The following is a 22,695-nucleotide window of genomic DNA, read 5'->3' as shown; positions in this document are numbered from 1 at the left end:
TTCGTCTAGCTCTGTCTTTCATCGTCTAGCTCTGTCTGTCTTCATCTAGCGCTCTGTCTTTCTTCGTCTAGCTCTGTCTTTGTCTAGCTCTGTCTGTCTTTGTCTAGCTCTGTCTGTCTTCGTCTAGCTCTGTCTTTCTTCGTCTAGCTCTGTCTTTCTTCGTCTAGCTCTGTCTGTCTTCGTCTAGCTCTGTCTGTCTTCGTCTAGCTCTGTCTTTCTTCGTCTAGCTCTGTCTTTCATTGTCTAGCTCTGCCTTTCTTCGTCTAGCTCTGTCTGTCTTCGTCTAGCTCTGCCTGTCTTTCTTCATCTAGCTCTGCCTGGCTTCGTCTAGCTCTGTCTTTCATTGTCTAGCTCTGTCTTTCATTGTCTAGCTCTGTCTGTCTTCATCTAGCGCTCTGTCTTTCATCGTCTAGCTCTGTCTTTCTTCGTCTAGCTCTGTCTTTCTTCGTCTAGCTCTGTCTTTGTCTAGCTCTGTCTGTCTTTGTCTAGCTCTGTCTTTCTTCGTCTAGCTCTGTCTTTCTTCGTCTAGCTCTGTCTGTCTTCGTCTAGCTCTGTCTTTCTTCGTCTAGCTCTGTCTTTCATTGTCTAGCTCTGTCTTTCATTGTCTAGCTCTGCCTTTCTTCGTCTAGCTCTGTCTGTCTTCGTCTAGCTCTGCCTGTCTTTCTTCATCTAGCTCTGCCTGGCTTCGTCTAGCTCTGTCTTTCATTGTCTAGCTCTGTCTTTCATTGTCTAGCTCTGTCTGTCTTCATCGAGCTCTGTCTTCGTCTAGCTCTGCCTGTCTTTCTTCGTCTAGCTCTGTCTGTCTTCGTCTAGCTCTGTCTGTCTTCGTCTAGCTCTGTCTTTCATCGTCTAGCTCTGTCTTTCATCATCTAGCTCTGTCTTTCATCATCTGGCTCTGTCTTTCATCGTCTAGCTCTGTCTTCCTTCGTCTAGCTCTGTCTTCCATCGTCTAGCTCTGTCTTCCTTCGTCTAGCTCTGTCTTCCTTCGTCTAGCTCTGTCTTCCTTCGTCTAGCTCTGTCTTCCTTCGTCTAGCTCTGTCTTTCATCGTCTAGCTCTGTCTTTCATCGTCTAGCTCTGTCTTTCATCGTCTAGCTCTGTCTTTCATCGTCTAGCTCTGTCTTTTATCGTCTAGCTCTGTCTGTCATCATCGAGCTCTCTCTTTGTCTAGCTCTGTCTTCGTCTAGCTCTCTGTCTTCGTCTAGCTCTGTCTTTGTCTAGCTCTGTCTTTGTCTAGCTTTGTCTTTGTCTAGCTCTGTCTTCATCTAGCTCTGTCTTCCATCGTCTAGCTCTGTCTTTCATCGTCTAGCTCTGTCTTTCATCGTCTAGCTCTGTCTTTCATCGTCTAGCTCTGTCTTTCATCGTCTAGCTCTGTCTTTCATCGTCTAGCTCTGTCTTCCTTCGTCTAGCCCTGTCTTTCTTCGTCTAGCCCTGTCTTTCATCGTCTAGCTCTGTCTTTCATCGTCTAGCTCTGTCTTTCATCGTCTAGCTCTGTCTTCCTTCGTCTAGCCCTGTCTTCATCTAGCTCTGTCTTTCATCATCTAGCTCTGTCTTTCATCGTCTAGCTCTGTCTTTCATTTTCTAGCTCTGTCTTTCATCGTCAAGCTTTGTCTTTCATCGTCTAGCTCTGTCTTTCATTGTCTAGCTCTTGTCTTTCATCGTCTAGCTCTGTCTTTCATCGTCTAGCTCTGTCTTCCTTCGTCTAGCTCTTTCTTCGTCTAGCCCTGTCTTTCATCGTCTAGCTCTGTCTTTCATCGTCTAGCTCTGTCTTTCATCGTCTAGCTCTGTCTTCCTTCGTCTAGCCCTGTCTTCATCTAGCTCTGTCTTTCATCATCTAGCTCTGTCTTTCATCGTCTAGCTCTGTCTTTCATCGTCTAGCTCTGTCTTCCTTCGTCTAGCCCTGTCTTCATCTAGCTCTGTCTTTCATCATCTAGCTCTGTCTTTCATCGTCTAGCTCTGTCTTTCATCGTCTAGCTCTATCTTTCATCGTCTAGCTCTGTCTTTCATCGTCTAGCTCTGTCTTTCATCGTCTAGCTCTTGTCTTTCATCGTCTAGCTCTGTCTTTCATCGTCTAGCTCTGTCTTCCTTCGTCTAGCTCTGTCTTCGTCTAGCCCTGTCTTTCATCGTCTAGCTCTGTCTTTCATCGTCTAGCTCTGTCTTTCATCGTCTAGCTCTGTCTTTCATCGTCTAGCTCTGTCTTTCATCGTCTAGCTCTGTCTTTCATCATCTGGCTCTGTCTTTCATCGTCTAGCTCTGTCTTCCTTCGTCTAGCTCTGTCTTCCATCGTCTAGCTCTGTCTTTCTTCGTCTAGCTCTGTCTTTCTTCGTCTAGCTCTGTCTGTCTTCGTCTAGCTCTGTCTGTCTTCGTCTAACTCTGTCTTTCTTCGTCTAGCTCTGTCTTTCATTGTCTAGCTCTGCCTTTCTTCGTCTAGCTCTGTCTGTCTTCGTCTAGCTCTGCCTGTCTTTCTTCATCTAGCTCTGCCTGGCTTCGTCTAGCTCTGTCTTTCATTGTCTAGCTCTGTCTTTCATTGTCTAGCTCTGTCTTCATCTAGCGCTCTGTCTTTCATCGTCTAGCTCTGTCTTTCATCGTCTAGCTCTGTCTTTCTTCGTCTAGCTCTGTCTTTCATCGTCTAGCTCTGTCTTTCATCGTCTAGCTCTGTCTTTTATCGTCTAGCTCTGTCTGTCATCATCGAGCTCTCTCTTTGTCTAGCTCTGTCTTCGTCTAGCTCTCTGTCTTCGTCTAGCTCTGTCTTCGTCTAGCTCTGTCTTTGTCTAGCTCTGTCTTTGTCTAGCTCTGTCTTCATCTAGCTCTGTCTTCCATCGTCTAGCTCTGTCTTCCATCGTCTAGCTCTGTCTTTCATCGTCTAGCTCTGTCTTTCATCGTCTAGCTCTGTCTTTCATCGTCTAGCTCTGTCTTTCATCGTCTAGCTCTGTCTTCCTTTTTATAGCCCTGTCTTTCTTCGTCTAGCCCTGTCTTTCATCGTCTAGCTCTGTCTTTCATCGTCTAGCTCTGTCTTTCATCGTCTAGCTCTGTCTTCCTTCGTCTAGCCCTGTCTTCATCTAGCTCTGTCTTTCATCGTCTAGCCCTGTCTTTCATCGTCTAGCTCTTGTCTTTCATCGTCAAGCTCTGTCTTTCATCGTCTAGCTCTGTCTTTCATTGTCTAGCTCTTGTCTTTCATCGTCTAGCTCTGTCTTTCATCGTCTAGCTCTGTCTTCCTTCGTCTAGCTCTTTCTTCGTCTAGCCCTGTCTTTCATCGTCTAGCTCTGTCTTTCATCGTCTAGCTCTGTCTTTCATCGTCTAGCTCTGTCTTCCTTCGTCTAGCCCTGTCTTCATCTAGCTCTGTCTTTCATCATCTAGCTCTGTCTTTCATCGTCTAGCTCTGTCTTTCATCGTCTAGCTCTGTCTTTCATCGTCTAGCTCTGTCTTTCATCGTCTAGCTCTGTCTTCCTTCGTCTTGCTCTGTCTTCGTCTAGCCCTGTCTTTCATCGTCTAGCTCTGTCTTTCATCGTCTAGCTCTGTCTTTCATCGTCTAGCTCTGTCTTTCATCGTCTAGCTCTGTCTTTCATCGTCTAGCTCTGTCTTTCATCGTCTAGCTCTTGTCTTTCTTCGTCTAGCCCTGTCTTTCATCGTCTAGCTCTGTCTTTCATCGTCTAGCCCTGTCTTTCATCGTCTAGCTCTGTCTTTCATCGTCTAGCTCTGTCTTTCATCGTCTAGCTCTGTCTTCGTCTAGCTCTGTCTTCGTCTAGCTCTGTCTTCGTCTAGCTCTGTCTTCGTCTAGCTCTGTCATCGTCTAGCTCTGTCTGTCATCGTCTAGCTCTGTCTTTCATCGTCTAGCTCTGTCTTTCATCGTCTAGCTCTGTCTTTCATCGTCTAGCTCTTGTCTTTCATCGTCTAGCTCTGTCTTTCATCGTCTAGCTCTGTCTTCGTCTAGCCCTGTCTTTCATCGTCTAGCTCTGTCTTTCATCGTCTAGCTCTGTCTTTCATCGTCTAGCTCTGTCTTTCATCGTCTAGCTCTGTCTTTCATCGTCTAGCTCTTGTCTTTCTTCGTCTAGCCCTGTCTTTCATCGTCTAGCTCTGTCTTTCATCGTCTAGCCCTGTCTTTCATCGTCTAGCTCTGTCTTTCATCGTCTAGCTCTGTCTTTCATCGTCTAGCTCTGTCTTCCTTCGTCTAGCTCTTTCTTCGTCTAGCCCTGTCTTTCATCGTCTAGCTCTGTCTTTCATCGTCTAGCTCTGTCTTTCATCGTCTAGCTCTGTCTTCCTTCGTCTAGCCCTGTCTTCATCTAGCTCTGTCTTTCATCATCTAGCTCTGTCTTTCATCGTCTAGCTCTGTCTTTCATCGTCTAGCTCTGTCTTTCATCGTCTAGCTCTGTCTTTCATCGTCTAGCTCTGTCTTTCATCGTCTAGCTCTGTCTTTCATCGTCTAGCTCTGTCTTTCATCGTCTAGCTCTTGTCTGTCTTCGTCTAGCCCTGTCTTTCATCGTCTAGCTCTGTCTTTCATCGTCTAGCTCTGTCTTTCATCGTCTAGCTCTGTCTTTCATCGTCTAGCTCTGTCTTTCATCGTCTAGCTCTGTCTTTCATCGTCTAGCTCTTGTCTTTCTTCGTCTAGCCCTGTCTTTCATCGTCTAGCTCTGTCTTTCATCGTCTAGCCCTGTCTTTCATCGTCTAGCTCTGTCTTTCATCGTCTAGCTCTGTCTTTCATCGTCTAGCTCTGTCTTCGTCTAGCTCTGTCTTCGTCTAGCTCTGTCTTCGTCTAGCTCTGTCATCGTCTAGCTCTGTCTGTCATCGTCTAGCTCTGTCTTTCATCGTCTAGCTCTGTCTTTCATCGTCTAGCTCTGTCTTTCATCGTCTAGCTCTTGTCTTTCATCGTCTAGCTCTGTCTTTCATCGTCTAGCTCTGTCTTCGTCTAGCCCTGTCTTTCATCGTCTAGCTCTGTCTTTCATCGTCTAGCTCTGTCTTTCATCGTCTAGCTCTGTCTTTCATCGTCTAGCTCTGTCTTTCATCGTCTAGCTCTTGTCTTTCTTCGTCTAGCCCTGTCTTTCATCGTCTAGCTCTGTCTTTCATCGTCTAGCCCTGTCTTTCATCGTCTAGCTCTGTCTTTCATCGTCTAGCTCTGTCTTTCATCGTCTAGCTCTGTCTTCGTCTAGCTCTGTCTTCGTCTAGCTCTGTCTTCGTCTAGCTCTGTCATCGTCTAGCTCTGTCTGTCATCGTCTAGCTCTGTCTTTCATCGTCTAGCTCTGTCTTTCATCGTCTAGCTCTGTCTTTCATCGTCTAGCTCTGTCTTTCATCGTCTAGCTCTGTCTTCGTCTAGCTCTGTCTTCGTCTAGCTCTGTCATCGTCTAGCTCTGTCTTTCATCGTCTAGCTCTGTCTTTCATCGTCTAGCTCTGTCTTTCATCGTCTAGCTCTGTCTTTCATCGTCTAGCTCTGTCTTTCATCGTCTAGCTCTGTCTTTCATCGTCTAGCTCTGTCTGTCATCGTCTAGCTCTGTCTGTCATCGTCTAGCTCTGTCTGTCATCGTCTAGCTTTGTCATCGTCTAGCTCTGTCTGTCATCGTTAGCTCTGTCTGTCATCGTCTAGCTCTGTCTTTCATCGTCTAGCTCTGTCTTTCATCGTCTAGCTCTGTCTTTCATCGTCTAGCCCTGTCTTTCATCGTCTAGCTCTGTCTTTCATCGTCTAGCTCTGTCTTTCATCGTCTAGCTCTGTCTTTCATCGTCTAGCCCTGTCTTTCTTCGTCTAGCTCTGTCTTTCATCGTCTAGCTCTGTCTTTCATCGTCTAGCCCTGTCTTTCATCGTCTAGCTCTGTCTTTCATCGTCTAGCCCTGTCTTTCATCGTCTAGCTCTGTCTTTCATCGTCTAGCTCTGTCTTTCATCGTCTAGCTCTGTCTTTCATCGTCTAGCTCTGTCTTTCATCGTCTAGCCCTGTCTTTCATCGTCTAGCTCTGTCTTTCATCGTCTAGCTCTGTCTGTCATCGTCTAGCTCTGTCTTTCATCGTCTAGCTCTGTCTTTCATCGTCTAGCTCTGTCTGTCATCGTCTAGCCCTGTCTTTCATCGTCTAGCTCTGTCTTTCATCGTCTAGCCCTGTCTTTCATCGTCTAGCTCTGTCTTTCTTCGTCTAGCTCTGTCTGTCATCGTCTAGCTCTGTCTGTCATCGTCTAGCTCTGTCTGTCATCGTCTAGCTTTGTCATCGTCTAGCTCTGTCTGTCATCGTCTAGCTCTGTCTGTCATCGTCTAGCTCTGTCTTTCATCGTCTAGCTCTGTCTGTCATCGTCTAGTTCTGTCTGTCATCGTCTAGCTCTGTCTGTCATCGTCTAGCCCTGTCTGTCATCGTCTAGCTCTGTCTGTCATCGTCTAGCTCTGTCTGTCATCGTCTAGCCCTGTCTGTCATCGTCTAGCCCTGTCTGTCATCGTCTAGCCCTGTCTGTCATCGTCTAGCCCTGTCTGTCATCGTCTAGCCCTGTCTGTCATCGTCTAGCCCTGTCTGTCATCGTCTAGCTCTGTCTGTCATCGTCTAGCCCTGTCTGTCATCGTCTAGCTTATGAACTGTAACTCAGTAAAATCTTTGAAATTGTTGCATGTTTTATTTATATTTTTGTTCAGAATAGTTCATCTAGCTCTCAGAGAGGAAAAGACAGCTTCTTCCAATCCTCCTCTCCTCCTCCTCTTCTCTCCTCTTCCCTCCCTCTTCTCTCCTCCTCTCATCTTCTCTCCTCCTCCTGCTCCTCTTCTGCTCACCTCTTCTCTCCTCCTCTTCTCCTCTACTCCTATTCTCCTGTCCTCCTCTTCTCTCCTCCCTCCTCTCTTCTCTCCTCCTCCCCTTCTCTTCTCTCCTCCTCTCATCTTCTCTCCTCCTCCTCTTCTCTCCTCCTGCTCTCATCTTCTCTCCTCCTCCTGCTCCTCTTCTGCTCACCTCTTCTCTCCTCCTCTTCTCCTCTCCTCCTATTCTCCTCTCCTCCTATTCTCCTCTTCTCTCCCCCCCCCTCTTCTTCTCTCCTCTCTTCTCTCCTCCTCTTCTCTTCTCTCCTCCACTTCTCTTCTCCTGCTCTTCTCTCCTCCTCTTCTCTCCTCTTCTCTTCATCTTCTCTCCTCCTCCTCTTCTGCTCGCATCTTCTCTCCTCCCTCCTTTTCTCTTCTGTCCTCCTCCTCTTCTCTCCTCCTCCTCTTCTCCTCTTCTCTCCTCCTTCTTCTCCTGCTCCCTGACATGGTGTCATCCCTACAGGAGAGGGCTGTGTGGCTCTGCGAGCGGCAGAGTCCTCCTATACAGAGTTCCAGGTGACGCTGACGCACCACGGCGAGCGGACAGGCACCCTGACAGGGGGAGTACAACTGCGTACTTCTGGGGGCAAACAGACCGAGAAGTTATACGGTGAGAGGCTGAGAACCAATGTCATAGTGTACCACTGATGTCTCAACAAAATGATGTTTTCTCTTGTTGCTAAACACACTCCTCCTTTTTCAGATTTCATCCAAGTGGAAAGGGATGATTCTGGTGCCCCAAAAGGAAAAGGAGTGGATTCCAACAACAAGTGAGCAGTCTCTCTCTTCACTCATGGCTATTTTACAATCTTGTGATCTCAGTTACTATTGTGAGATCAGGACATCTGGTTATTTCTCCTGTTCAATAGGTTCGCTTTTCCTCATCCCACTGATATCACCAACCCCAGTTACATGGGGGTGGGCTACAAGTCTGTAGGTGTGACAGACAGGGGCTGGAGCTACAGCATGTCCCCCAGATCAGGCTCCGGAGGTGGGGGTGTCGGTGGGCACGGGGGCAAGGACCAGACCCCCGTCTTTCCCAGAAAGACTGTCTACGACCACAGCGCTGTGCGAAGCCCCACAGGAAAAGCAGTGGACAACGTGTACGTTAATCAACCACCAAAAAAAACCATCTAACGCTTTTTATAGTTTTACAAACTCTCTGACAGGCCGGGGTTTTCTCGAACAACAGACTGAACTCCTGTGAAATATATTTTCAGTCCAGGGGTTCCGGGAGAACGACGCTTGGTAAATTGGAGGGAATTTGTTGAGGACTTCTAATATGTGGATTCACGTTATTTAGGCATACTTGGGACTGAACAATATTGCTTTCTATTTCCCTCACAGAGTAGACAATGTACTGAGAGTGAAGAGATTAATTGACACCTCATTGTGAGTCTGTGAAGCTGAACTCTGAATGACCTGGGTGTGTGTGTCTGTCCTGTCTTCCAGAGGTGAGGACGAGAAGCCAGCGGAGATGTTTGACAACCCTCTGTACGGCTCCATGGGAAAGTCTGGAGGAGGAGCTAAAGACTCACCAGACCCTCAGTCCTCCAAGGACCACCTGACCGCTCCAGACCCCTACTTCTCCTTCCCCAAACCCTCTGACCAGGACCCTGACCGCCCCCCGGTCCCCACCCCGCGTAACCGCTCTTACACCTGTTCTGAGACCAAGCCCCCGTCTTCCGTCCCTACCTCCTTCACCTCCCTCCATCCCCTGCCCTACACCAAGAACCCTGTGAAACCGTCACGCTCCGAGGGGGGCATGGTACTAACGGCCAATAAGCCGCCTCTGCCCATGAAGTCCCGCCCAGGCCAGGCGGAGGCCACGTCCACTAAGCCCAGAGACTACCGAGACAGCTCGGAGCTGCCCAGCAAACTCCGCCCAACTTCAAGGCCCATCCAGCCCCTCCCCAAAGAAGGTTAGACTCCACCCTCTGTTCACATATCAGGCAACCAGCCTCTGTTCACATATCAGGCAACCAGCCTCTGTTCACATATCAGGCAACCAGCCTCTGTTCACATATCAGGCAACCAGCCTCTGTTCACATATCAGGCAACCAGCCTCTGTTCACATATCAGGCAACCAGCCTCTGTTCACATATCAGGTAACCAGCCTCTGTTCACATATCAGGCAACCAGCCTCTGTTCACATATCAGGCAACCAGCCTCTGTTCACATATCAGGCAACCAGCCTCTGTTCACATATCAGGCAATCAGCCTCTGTTCACATATCAGGCAACCAGCCTCTGTTCACATATCAGGCAACCAGCCTCTGTTCACATATCAGGCAATCAGCCTCTGTTCACATATCAGGCAACCAGCCTCTGTTCACATATCAGGCAACCAGCCTCTGTTCACATATCAGGCAATCAGCCTCTGTTCACATATCAGGCAACCAGCCTCTGTTCACATATCAGGCAACCAGCCTCTGTTCACATATCAGGCAACCAGCCTCTGTTCACATATCAGGCAACCAGCCTCTGTTCACATATCAGGCAACCAGCCTCTGTTCACATATCAGGCAACCAGCCTCTGTTCACATATCAGGCAACCAAGTTGCTAATAGCTTCTGTGGTCATGTTTTTAAACTAAAGATACCGCAGAGGAAGAGGTTGTGTACATTAAACTGTACATAGTCAACACAACAGGCTGATGAAAACCAACATGGCCTTTCTTTCTGTATTTGAAAACATTTCTCTTGTCCCCCCCCCCCCCCCCAGCTCTTCATGAGACAACTCAACCCTCGAAGATGGGCCGTTCAGTGAAATGACTGTCTGCTCCTGTCCCAGACGTTGGAAACTAGATGTTAAATGGGGGTGATAACTCAATACAACGTCTCACCCAGTCACTCCACGGCTCGTCTCACTCACTCTCCCAAAAACATGTTTCTGTACAAACTCGTCGTTCCTTTTCCATTTTCGTTAGACTATATTACTGGAAGTCCATAAGACATTTTAGGAATTGTCTTCATGTCTCCTCTTTTGTCTCGTGGATTTTTTGTTGTTGTAGAGTCCTCCTTATACAAAGTATCATTGTTCTGTTTTTGCCGTTGCCGTTGACCACCACAAGAACTCTTTAGATTACAGGAATCATTTTGAAGACTTTTGAAAACAATCTCAATGTGTGTTCCTTGTATCTGGTGTTTGGTCAAATCAGTACTATTATTAAAACTAAAAGGAATCAGACTCACCTGCCTCTCCATTTCATTTGATTATTCATTTATCACATCTGCTTTGAGCCTGCCTATCTGCACACAGTTACTATTCACTTTACGAAACAGAGCTAGATGAAGACAGAGCTAGAGGAAGAAAGGCAGAGCTAGATGATGACAGAGCTAGATGAAGACAGACAGAGCTAGATGAAGACAGAGCTAGAGGAAGACAGAGCTAGAGGAAGAAAGACAGAGCTAGAGGAAGAAAGACAGAGCTAGAGGAAGACAGAGCTAGAGGAAGAAAGACAGAGCTAGATGAAGACAGAGCTAGATGAAGACAGAGCTGGAAGAAGACAGAGCTAGAGGAAGAAAGACAGAGCTAGAGGAAGACAGAGCTAGAGGAAGAAAGACAGAGCTAGATGAAGACAGAGCTAGATGAAGACAGAGCTAGAGGAAGAAAGACAGAGCTAGATGAAGACAGAGCTAGATGAAGACAGAGCTAGATGAAGACAGAGCTAGAGGAAGAAAGACAGAGCTAGATGAAGAAAGACAGAGCTAGATGAAGACAGAGCTAGATGAAGACAGAGCTAGAGGAAGAAAGACAGAGCTAGATGAAGACAGAGCTAGATGAAGACAGACAGAGCTAGATGAAGACAGAGCTAGAGGAAGACAGAAATAGAGGAAGAAAGACAGAGCTAGAGGAAGACAGAGCTAGATGAAGAAAGACAGAGCTAGAGGAAGACAGAGCTAGAGGAAGAAAGACAGAGCTAGATGAAGACAGAGCTAGATGAAGACAGAGCTAGAGGAAGAAAGACAGAGCTAGATGAAGACAGAGCTAGAGGAAGAAAGACAGAGCTAGAGGAAGACAGAGCTAGAGGAAGAAAGGCAAAGCTAGATGAAGACAGAGCTAGATGAAGACAGAGCTAGAGGAAGAAAGACAGAGCTAGATGAAGACAGAGCTAGATGAAGACAGAGCTAGAGGAAGAAAGACAGAGCTAGAGGAAGACAGAGCTAGAGGAAGAAAGACAGAGCTAGATGAAGACAGAGCTAGATGAAGACAGAGATAGATGAAGACAGAGCTAGAGGAAGAAAGACAGAGCTAGAGGAAGAAAGACAGAGCTAGATGAAGACAGAGCTAGAGGAAGAAAGACAGAGCTAGAGGAAGACAGAGCTAGATGAAGACAGAGCTAGAGGAAGACAGAGCTAGACGAAGACAGAGCTAGATGAAGACAGAGCTAGAGGAAGAAAGACAGAGCTAGAGGAAGACAGAGCTAGATGAAGACAGAGCTAGATGAAGACAGAGCTAGAGGAAGACAGAGCTAGATGAAGACAGAGCTAGATGAAGACAGAGCTAGAGGAAGAAAGACAGAGCTAGATGAAGACAGAGCTAGATGAAGACAGAGCTAGATGAAGACAGAGCTAGAGGAAGAAAGACAGAGCTAGATGAAGACAGAGCTAGATGAAGACAGAGCTAGATGAAGACAGAGCTAGAGGATGAAAGACAGAGCTAGATGAAGACAGAGCTAGATGAAGACAGAGCTAGAGGAAGAAAGACAGAGCTAGAAGAAGACAGAGCTAGATGAAGACAGAGCTAGATGAAGACAGAGCTAGATGAAGACAGAGCTAGATGAAGACAGAGCTAGATGAAGACAGAGCTAGAGGATGAAAGACAGAGCTAGATGAAGACAGAGCTAGAGGAAGAAAGACAGAGCTAGAGAAAGACAGAGCTAGATGAAGACAGAGCTAGAGGAAGAAAGACAGAGCTAGATGAAGACAGAGCTAGATGAAGACAGAGCTAGAGGAAGACAGACAGAGCTAGAGGAAGACAGAGCTAGATGAAGACAGAGCTAGAGGAAGACAGAGCTAGAGGAAGAAAGACAGAGCTAGAGGAAGACAGAGCTAGAGGAAGAAAGACAGAGCTAGATGATGACAGAGCTAGATGATGACAGAGCTAGCCCAGTGTCCAACTATCCATTATATATATTTTTTAGGAGACTGAAAAGATTTGGCACGGGGTCCCCAGATCCTCAAAAAAGTTCTACAGCTGCACCATCGAGAGCATCCTGACCGGTTGCATCGCCGCCTGGTATGGCAACTGCTCGGCGCTACAGAGGGTAGTGCGAACGGCCCAGTACATCACTGAGGCCAAGCCTCCTGACAATACATATATATATATATATTAAAAAAATAAGACTCCAGTCACCCAGGTGTTCTCTCTGCTACCGCACAGCAATGGGTACCTGAGCACCAAGTCTAGGACCAAAAGGCTCCTTAACAGCTTCTACCCCCAAGCCATTAGACTGCTGTACATATAATCAAATGGCCACCCAAACTATTTACATTGATTTTGTTTTTACACTGCTGCTACTCACTGTTTATTACCTATGCATATTCACTTTACAAATGACCTCGACTAACCTGCACCCCTGCACATTGACTCGGTACAGGTACTTTTCTTGTTACTTTTTATTGATTAAAAAATATATAAATATACTTTAGTTTATTTAGTAGATATTTTCTTAACTCTATTTCTTGAACTGCATTGTTGGTTAAAGGCTTGTAAGTAAGCATTTCATAGGTAAGGTCTACTACACTAGTTGTATTCCGCATTTCACAGGTAAGGTCTACTACACTAGTTGTATTCCGCGCATGTGACAAATACAAGTTGATTTGGTTTGAAATGCTACCACCTGCTGGTATGTTAACAGTATTGCATTAGTGTGGATATATTTAGAATCACGTGGCAACGTCATTGGATTGGAGAAAAATCATTTATCCTTCTTTTAGTAACTCCATAGAAGATATACAAAGTACATTAATTAGCCTACTTATCCTACTCGGTCCATAAATGTATTACATAAGGAGAAAAATAAAATAAATTGCGTAAAATAAGATTTTATTAATGAAAATGTCAGCGCGCATCACAAATGTTTCTTCCACAATCATTACGTATTTTAAAACCGACCAAATGGTATCGTCGTGACATCATCAACCTGAGACGAGGAAGCAGCGCTGAAAACTGAAAATGGTGACAATCTTGCGTGCTTTAGTTTGCTATATTGTAATCGTTTTTATCTCGTTTACGATGTTACAAAGTATGTTGATAGTTATCATTTAACTCGCATAGTTAAAACTGCATCTATATAACGTTAAGTCAAACATATACGACCGGTTTCAGGCCAGCTAGCATGTCTGAAGAATGAGCATGTCGTTTATCAGCTAGCAAACATTTGAGCCTAGCTAGCTAGGTAATTACTATAAATAATTGTTGCATAAAAATCATTAAGTTTACGGCCCTGGTCTCCTAGTTAGCGCAAGGAATGCCAGACTACTAACGCTATCAATGATTCGTAACGCTGTAGCTAGTTAAGGTTAAATGTGTTTTTCTGTGTTGCAGCTTTTCTACTCCTTTTTCAAGTCCCTGGTGGGGAAGGACGTGGTGGTGGAGCTCAAAAATGACTTGAGGTTTGTATTATGTAGTTAGTGGCAGAATTCACATAACGTCATTGTTTTATAATAACGCGTTTAACTTTTTTTTTTATAGCGCGTTTTCGTTAGACAAAATCTGAAATCGTTTGATCAAAAAAATAAACAAGTATTTTTTATTAAAATATATATATATATATATATATATATATATGCTACAACAGCTAGGTGAAGTCTGAGTGGTTGTTGAAGCCTCCAGCAGATGAACGAACAGCCGCTGTGGCCGTGAGAGAATCTGGAAACTCAAAAGAGAGATGTTTTAACACACCGTTTAAAAAAAACTATGGCGCCCGACATGGTTCAATGTACCAATAACCCAGTACGATCTACTTTTGCCGTTTTTCTTTTATTCTAATTGTCGGGAATCTTGGAGCAAGAATTGGGATCATGTATATTGTGGTAATGAAGATAAATGGATAATAACTGACTGTAATGTATAATACGTTGAATTTAGCAAACGAGGAGTCCATTCATTGAGGTATAAAATAATTGGGAAAGAAAACAGGGCTTCTATTTTTAGGTCCCTCCCCGTTTTGTTCAGTTTGCGTCTGTTTAAGAAATGTTTTGCAGCATCATTTGAGTAATTTTCAAATAGAGAGATACATGGACCATATAGAGCCCCACAGTGGTGTCGTAATACCCATAAAATCAGCCTCCGTTACAATTATTTGAATAATTCAATGGATGTTCTGTGCACAAAAGTGTCATCAATTTTCGAATCAGTCTTCTCAATGAGGCGATCACTGGAAATGGTCTTTCTGGGCTTGACGTCAGTTAAACTGCAGTACAGAAAGCAAGAATGTAGGAAAAATTGACTGCTTCCAGACCTGAACCCTGGCCACTTGAAGTGGTTTCCTCTAGTTGCCACAGTCAAAATTGGCAATGCAAAATGTTATTTTTGGTCTTAATTTAAGTTTAGCTGTGTGTTTTTAGGTTTAATGTCACATTTAAGAAGAGAAATTGAAAGAAAAAAAAATGGGGTTTATGACTGTTGCTGTGGCAACTAGTGACGACTCCTTGAAGTGCATGTTGGGGCTTCCGCTATTCTTTCTGCTCCTCTGGGAATAGCTGGTCTAACACAACAACAACAGAGACCCGAAAAGAAAGGAGGACCAAGGCACTCTCCATATAATTGATTAAAATGCCTTTATTTGTTCAATAGAAACAAAGTTGTGTTTTTTTAAACCGACGTGTTTCGACTGCATGGCCTTCGTCAGGGAGAGCAAAAAAAAAGGAATACAATGTCCTCTTTTGAACAGCTCTTCAATTGCCCTCAGCTATGTTTAGACTGTTGTTCATGTTTTGCTGTGTTCTAGTGTACTATGGAATATATTGCTTTCTTATTCTTGACACCTATCCCAGTCATATTTAAGGTTAGAACTACCTTTACTATATTTAAGGTTAGAACTACATTTACCATATTTAAGGTTAGAACTACCTTTACTATATTTAAGGTTAGAACTACATTTACCATATTTAAGGTTAGAACTACATTTACCATATTTAAGGTTAGAACTACATTTACCATATTTAAGGTTAGAACTACCTTTACCATATTTAAGGTTAGAACTACCTTTACTATATTTAAGGTTAGAACTACATTTACTATATTTAAGGTTAGAACTACCTTTACTATATTTAAGGTTAGAACTACCTTTACCATATTTAAGGTTAGAACTACATTTACTATATTTAAGGTTAGAACTACATTTACTATATTTAAGGTTAGAACTACCTTTACCATATTTAAGGTTAGAACTACCTTTACCATATTTAAGGTTAGAACTACCTTTACTATATTTAAGGTTAGAACTACCTTTACCATATTTAAGGTTAGAACTACATTTACTATATTTAAGGTTATAACTACATTTACCATATTTAAGGTTAGAACTACATTTACCATATTTAAGGTTAGAACTACATTTACCATATTTAAGGTTAGAACTACATTTACCATATTTAAGGTTAGAACTACATTTACTATATTTAAGGTTATAACTACATTTACCATATTTAAGGTTAGAACTACATTTACCATATTTAAGGTTAGAACTACATTTACTATATTTAAGGTTAGAACTACATTTACTATATTTAAGGTTAGAACTACATTTACTATATTTAAGGTTAGAACTACATTTACTATATTTAAGGTTAGAACTACATTTACCATATTTAAGGTTAGAACTACATTTACCATATTTAAGGTTAGAACTACATTTACTATATTTAAGGTTAGAACTACATTTACCATATTTAAGGTTAGAACTACATTTACCATATTTAAGGTTAGAACTACATTTACCATATTTAAGGTTAGAACTACCTTTACCATATTTAAGGTTATAACTACATTTACTATATTTAAGGTTAGAACTATATTTACCATATTTAAGGTTAGAACTACATTTACCATATTTAAGGTTAGAACTACATTTACCATATTTAAGGTTAGAACTACCTTTACCATATTTAAGGTTATAACTACATTTACTATATTTAAGGTTAGAACTACATTTACTATATTTAAGGTTAGAACTACATTTACTATATTTAAGGTTAGAACTACATTTACCATATTTAAGGTTAGAACTACATTTACCATATTTAAGGTTAGAACTACCTTTACCATATTTAAGGTTAGAACTACCTTTACCATATTTAAGGTTAGAACTACATTTACCATATTTAAGGTTAGAACTACATTTACCATATTTAAGGTTAGAACTACATTTACCATATTTAAGGTTAGAACTACATTTACTATATTTAAGGTTAGAACTACATTTACTATATTTAAGGTTAGAACTACATTTACTATATTTAAGGTTAGAACTACATTTACTATATTTAAGGTTAGAACTACATTTACCATATTTAAGGTTAGAACTACATTTACTATATTTAAGGTTATAACTACATTTACCATATTTAAGGTTAGAACTACATTTACTATATTTAAGGTTATAACTACATTTACCATATTTAAGGTTAGAACTACATTTACTATATTTAAGGTTAGAACTACATTTACCATATTTAAGGTTAGAACTACATTTACTATATTTAAGGTTAGAACTACATTTACCATATTTAAGGTTAGAACTACCTTTACTATATTTAAGGTTAGAACTACATTTACCATATTTAAGGTTAGAACTACATTTACCATATTTAAGGTTAGAACTACATTTACTATATTTAAGGTTAGAACTACATTTACCATATTTAAGGTTAGAACTACATTTACCATATTTAAGGTTAGAACTACATTTACCATATTTAAGGTTAGAACTACATTTACTATATTTAAGGTTAGAACTACATTTACCATATTTAAGGTTAGAACTACATTTACTATATTTAAGGTTAGAACTACATTTACTATATTTAAGGTTAGAACTACATTTACCATATTTAAGGTTAGAACTACCTTTACTATATTTAAGGTTATAACTACATTTACCATATTTAAGGTTAGAACTACATTTACTATATTTAAGGTTAGAACTACATTTACCATATTTAAGGTTAGAACTACATTTACTATATTTAAGGTTAGAACTACATTTACCATATTTAAGGTTAGAACTACCTTTACTATATTTAAGGTTAGAACTACATTTACCATATTTAAGGTTAGAACTACATTTACTATATTTAAGGTTAGAACTACATTTACTATATTTAAGGTTAGAACTACATTTACTATATTTAAGGTTAGAAGTGTCCTGATACTTCTAGTTTGGAGTTGTATTTTTATGATCACACAGCTACAGTATTTCACCCTTTTAATGTGTATAGTATTGCTTACTAGGTGTTGTCCAATCAATTGTGTAACCACTCCCTCTTCCAATTAGGGCTAATTGGAAAAGCTGTTCAAAAGAGGACATTGTATAATTTTTGTTGTACTCCCTGATGAAGGCCATGCCAGGCCATTCTATTGAACATGCCATACAAATAGAGGCATTTTAATTAATTACATGAAGAGTGCCTTGATCCTCCTTTTTGATGACCAATTCACCCCCTTTTACCAAAGAGCACCTTCTATCTACCAAAATGTACTATTGTGTACCTTAGTAGCGCGTCCCTTCCTCCTCTTTCTACTACAACAGAGACCCACTTGAACGCTTGCTTACAGCTGCACCACGGGGTCGGACAGGCCGTTGGCTTAAATTATCGTCATGTCTGCTCTGCGGTGTCCGACCCTGTAGTGTAAGGTGTCGGATCTGCTGGCTAGCTAATCCACTTTCCTTCATCTGAGGGTTGTTTTTGTAAAGGATGGGTGTAAATCAATTTTGTCTACGAAGGCAGACAACACCCTATACAATTTTTTTATGGAAATTAATTTTGTGAGAAGCACACAAAATACACAATATGTTATAATACATGCAATTAAAATAAAACAAAGAATTGAGTGTACACATTTTCCCGTAGTCCCGGTGACACGAGGTCAGCCCACGCCACAGGGCTCTGGGAGAACTTGTTTTCATACCTAGAAGATGTAGACAAAGACATTTAGGAGCACAGTGAAAGCTCTTTAAGGTATTAATAAAGCTAGAAACTTTCATTTTTCTAGGAGCTCCTAAATTAAACTTCAAGGTCGCACAGTAACAATATTTAGGCGCATATGCGAGTCCCACTGTAGAACCCGGTGTCCTTGGTCCCACTATTCAACAGCCTGGTTAACGTTGGAATGAAGTGGGTGGTGTCCACTATGTGGGTGGGATGTCCTTGTCTTTTACCTGAAGGCCCCCCCCATGCACTGAAAACCTCACAATTGAAAGCTTGAGATGACAGATGTTGATTTTGCAAGTTACACATCTTTGTCTATTTTCAGCATCTGTGGAACACTTCACTCGGTTGATCAGGTAAGACTAGAAGACAACCCAAACCACATTCATCACTTTTAAATGGGCGCCTACGTTGTGCTCACTGTAGTTCTTTCTCTTGCAGTACCTGAACATTAAACTGACGGACATCAGTGTCACGGATCCAGAGAAGTATCCACATATGGTGAGTTGTCCTGTCCATACATTGGACAATATAGGGCTGGTTTCCCAGACATATTCACAGTGCATTGGGTAAGTAATTCAGACCCCTTGACTTTCCACATTTTATGTTACAGCCTTTATTATACACATTTATTAAATTGTTTTGTTTTCCCCTCATCAATCTACACATAATGACATCACAATACCCCATAATGACATCACAACACCCCATAATGACAAAGCAAAACATTTTTTTTTTGTTTTTTTTTTTGGCAAATGTATTCAAATTTTAAACAGATTACATTTAAATAAGTATTCAGACCCTTTACTCAGTACCTTTGGCAGCAATTACAGCCTCAAGTCTTCTTGGGTATGACGCTACAAGCTTGGCACACCTGTATTTGGGGAGTTTCTCCCCATTCTTCTCTGCAGATCCTCTCAAGCTCTGTCAGGTTGGATGGGGAGCGTCGCTGCACAGCTATTTTCAGGTCTCTCCAGAGATGTTAGATTGGGTTCAACTCCGGGCTCTGGCTGGGCCACTCAAGGACATTCAGAGACTTGTCCCAAAGCCACTCCTGTGTTGTCATGGCTGTGTGCTTAGGGTAGTTGTCCTGTTGGAAGGTGAACCTTCAACCCAGTCTGGGGTCCTGAGTGCTCTGGAGCAGGTTTTCATCAAGGATCTCTCTGTACTTTGCTCTGTTCATCTTTCCCTCAATCCTGATTAGTCTCCCAGTCCCATCCACTGAAAAACATCCCCACAGCATGATGCTGTCACCACCATGCTTCACCGTAGGGATGGTGCCAGGTTTCCTCCAGACGTGACGCTTGGCATTCAGGCCACAGAGTTCAATCTTGGTTTCATCAGACCAGAGAATCTTGTTTCTCATGGTCTGAGAGTCCTTTAGGTACCTTTTGGCAAACTTCAAGTGGGCTGTCATGTGCCTTTTACTGAGGAGTGGCTTCTGTCTGGCCACTCTACCGTAAAGGCATGATTGGTGGAGTGTTGTAGAATGGTTGTCCTTCTGGAAGGTTCTCCCATCTCCACAGAGGAACTCAGGAGCTCTGTCAGAGTGACCATTGGGTTCTTGGTCACCTCCCTGACCAAGGCCCTTCTCCCCTGATTGCTCAGTTTGGCCGGGCATCCGGCCTCTAGGAAGAGACTTGGTGGTTCCAAACTTCTTCCATTTAAGAATGATGGAGGTCACTGTGTTCTTGGGGACCTTCAATGCTGCAGAATTTTTTTGGTACCCTTCCCCAGATCTGTGCCTCGACACAATCCTGTCTCAGAGCTCTACGGACAATTCCTTCTACCTCGTGGCTTGTTTTCAGCTCTGACATGAACTGTGTAAATAAGTTATTTCTGTTTTTTATTTTTTTTAATACATTTGCGAACATTTTTACACCTGTTTTTACGTTGTAATTATGGGGTGTTGTGATGTCATTATGGGGTGTTGTGATGTCATTATGGGGTGTTGTGATGTCATTATGGGGTGTTGTGATGTCATTATGGGTGTTGTGTGTGTAGATAGTGGGAAAAAAATTAAATTACATTTTCGAGTAAGGCTGTAACAAACTTTGAGGGGGGTTCAGAATAATTTCAGAAGGTGTAGTCTAGGCTTAAATCCGTGTCTAGGAAACCAGCCCTTAACTAAAAGCTCTGCTTCTGACATTGACTGGATGTACTGTAATACCCCAATTCCTCTCTTCACATCACCATCTTCAGAACAGATGATGCTGTGAAATAAATCAATAAGGGATTATTGACTGTTCTCCTGTTGTTTCTCCTCCTCTCTCTAAAGTGATCAATTCAGCCTCTCCCCCCCCCCCTCTCTCTCTCTAGTGATCAATTCAGCCTGTTTCTCCTCCTCTCTCTAGTGATCAAGTCAGCCTGTTGTTCCCCCCCCCCCCCCCCCCCTCTCTCTCTAGTGATCCATCCAGCCTGTTTGTCTAATCCTGTTCTGTTATCTTCTGTCACCAGTTATCAGTGAAGAACTGTTTCATCCGAGGCTCTGTGGTGCGATACGTCCAACTGCCTGCAGATGAGGTTGACACTCAGCTGTTACAGGACGCTGCTCGCAAGGAGGCACTGCAGCAGAAGCAATGACGCTTTAACACAATGACATCATGGCTGGGGGGGGGGGGGGGGTGTTTGAAAGATGGACAGAGATGGTTTTTAGTTCGGTTGTAAACAATCATTCGGGTATCAAAATGAAATCTGTTTGCATAGAAGCCCCTGATGTGTTCCTTGTCGACCCTATTTTGCCACATTGGTATTGCAGTGCTTCAGTGTCACTTACCTCAAATGCCAACTAAGGTCTCCCAGCTCTTTGCTACCCTCCTGTTTTGTAAACATTCGGACCTCCAATACTTTCATTTCTCTGTTCTACACGGCGCCACTATTTGCTGATGTCAGAAACGACCAGATTCTGCCTGTTTTTTTAATTTTATTTTATTGATGTCCTTGAGAAGCGGTGTCCAGAATGAATATGTTCTCCTTCTGAGGAGAATATTCTCTGCTCTTCTTTTCCTTTCTAAAAACCTGTTTTGAGCTTGTAAAGACTCATATTATTTACATCGCCCTTTTTGATGTGTAAATAAACCTTGTTTAAATCCTGTTCTTATCGTTTTGAATACAATACACCTGAGGGATGGTCACTAACGTTTCTATTTATTATTTTATACAGTCTTTATTTTTATTTATTATGGATACATATTAGTTCCTGCCAAGGTAGCAGCTACTCTTCCTGGGGTTCATTATGGCTCCATATTAGTTCCTGCCAAGGCAGCAGCTACTCTTCCTGGGGTTTATTAGGGATCCCCCTCCTCCCCCTGATTTGATTTCAAGTCGGATGGCAGCCTACACACGAAATAACTAATATTGTAAACCATCTAGATGTCACCTTGATACGTAGGCTCAATGGGGAGGGCATGAACAACAACCCCACCCGGGAAACGGCACCCTTCACTCCCGCTTGCCAGGCACTACTGTGTCCGGGCAACAGGAACATCTACCTAGTAGCCAGAGGTGGAATAAACCCAAATGTCACACTTGAGTAAAAGTACAGATAATGTACTTTAATAGAAAATGACTCGAGTGAAAGTCTAAAAGTGTTTGGTTTTAAATATACTTAAGTATCAAAATTTAAAGTATAAATAATGTCATATTTCTTATATTAAGCAAACCAGACGGTACAATTTCATTTTTTATTTGATAATTTATAGATAGCCTGGGGCAGACTCTAGCACTCAGACATAATTTACAGATAGCCTGGGGCACACTCTAGCACTCAGACATTTACAGATAGCCTGGGGCACACTCTAGCACCCAGACATAATTTACAGATAGCCTGGGGCACACTCTAGCACCCAGACATAATTTACAGATAGCCTGGGGCACACTCTAGCACCCAGACATAATTTACAGATAGCCTGGGGCACACTCTAGCACTCAGACATCATTTACAGATAGCCTGGGGCACACTCCAACACTCAGACATCATTTACAGATAGCCTGGGGCACACTCCAACACTCAGACATAATTTACTGATAGCCTGGGGCACACTCTAGCACTCAGACATCATTTACAGATAGCCTGGGGCACACTATAGCACTCAGACATAATTTACAGATAGCCTGGGGCACACTCTAGCACCCAGACATAATTTACTGATAGCCTGGGGCACACTAGCACTCAGACATAATTTACTGATAGCCTGGGGCACACTCTAGCACTCAGACATAATTTACTGACAGCCTGGGGCACACTAGCACTCAGATATAATTTACTGATAGCCTGGGGCACACTAGCACTCAGACATAATTTACAGATAGCCTGGGGCACACTATAGCACTCAGACATCATTTACAGATAGCCTGGGGCACACTCTAGCACTCAGACACAATTTACTGATAGCCTGGGGCACACTCTAGCACTCAGACATAATTTACTGATAGCCTGGGGCACACTAGCACTCAGACATAATTTACTGATAGCCTGGGGCACACTCTAACACTCAGACATAATTTACTGATAGCCTGGGGCACACTCTAGCACTCAGACATAATTTACAAACTAAAGCATTTGTGTTTAGTGAGTCCTCCAGATCAGAGACAGTAGGGATGACCAGGGATGTTCTCTGTTTAGTGAGTCCTCCAGATCAGAGACAGTAGGGATGACCAGGGATGTTCTCTGTTTAGTGAGTCCTCCAGATCAGAGGCAGTAGGGATGACCAGGGATGTTCTCTGTTTAGTGAGTCCTCCAGATCAGGGGCAGTAGGGATGACCAGGGATGTTCTCTGTTTAGTGAG

At 42.8% G+C, this 22,695-nt stretch overlaps 2 protein-coding genes across 3 annotated transcripts in view; both read left to right on the top strand.

The window, feature by feature from the left end:
• The window catches only part of inpp5d (inositol polyphosphate-5-phosphatase D), a 64,286-nt gene extending 54,348 nt beyond the window's left edge, over positions 1–9,938 (top strand). The window contains exons 23-27 of one of the 2 annotated variants that reach the window (XR_005052360.2): positions 7,214–7,360; positions 7,454–7,520; positions 7,591–7,853; positions 8,203–8,672; positions 9,474–9,938. Coding sequence is in view for 1 of the 2 variants with exons in the window: in XM_036981538.2 (XP_036837433.2) it covers positions 7,214–7,360; positions 7,454–7,520; positions 7,620–7,853; positions 8,203–8,672; positions 9,474–9,523 (968 nt within the window). In the remaining variant the exon portion in view is untranslated. The remainder of the gene's footprint in view (positions 1–7,213; positions 7,361–7,453; positions 7,521–7,590; positions 7,854–8,202; positions 8,673–9,473) is intronic. The other variant, XM_036981538.2, reaches the window with a different exon arrangement.
• A 2,899-nt stretch (positions 9,939–12,837) lies between these two features.
• lsm2 (LSM2 homolog, U6 small nuclear RNA and mRNA degradation associated) lies at positions 12,838–21,002 on the top strand. The gene is made up of 5 exons (XM_036981414.2): positions 12,838–12,932; positions 13,302–13,369; positions 18,234–18,264; positions 18,350–18,409; positions 20,366–21,002. Exons 1-5 carry the CDS (start codon positions 12,930–12,932, stop codon positions 20,489–20,491), a joined length of 288 nt encoding a protein of 95 aa, XP_036837309.1. The 5' UTR covers positions 12,838–12,929; the 3' UTR covers positions 20,492–21,002.
• Positions 21,003–22,695: the final 1,693 nt, after the last annotated feature.

The sequence above is a fragment of the Oncorhynchus mykiss genome, chromosome 1, assembly GCF_057628025.1.
Source record: "Oncorhynchus mykiss isolate SJ-2025 chromosome 1, ASM5762802v1, whole genome shotgun sequence".
Lineage (NCBI taxonomy): Eukaryota > Metazoa > Chordata > Actinopteri > Salmoniformes > Salmonidae > Oncorhynchus > Oncorhynchus mykiss.
Note: the sequence above shows the minus strand (reverse complement) of the source record. Positions and strands in the feature narration are given on the sequence as shown.

Coding starts and splice junctions, on each gene's coding strand:
- lsm2 (XM_036981414.2), top strand. Junction 13,370..18,233: donor GAGCTCAAAAATGACTTGAG/GTTTGTATTATG, acceptor GTCTATTTTCAG/CATCTGTGGAACACTTCACT. Junction 18,410..20,365: donor CAGAGAAGTATCCACATATG/GTGAGTTGTCCT, acceptor TTCTGTCACCAG/TTATCAGTGAAGAACTGTTT.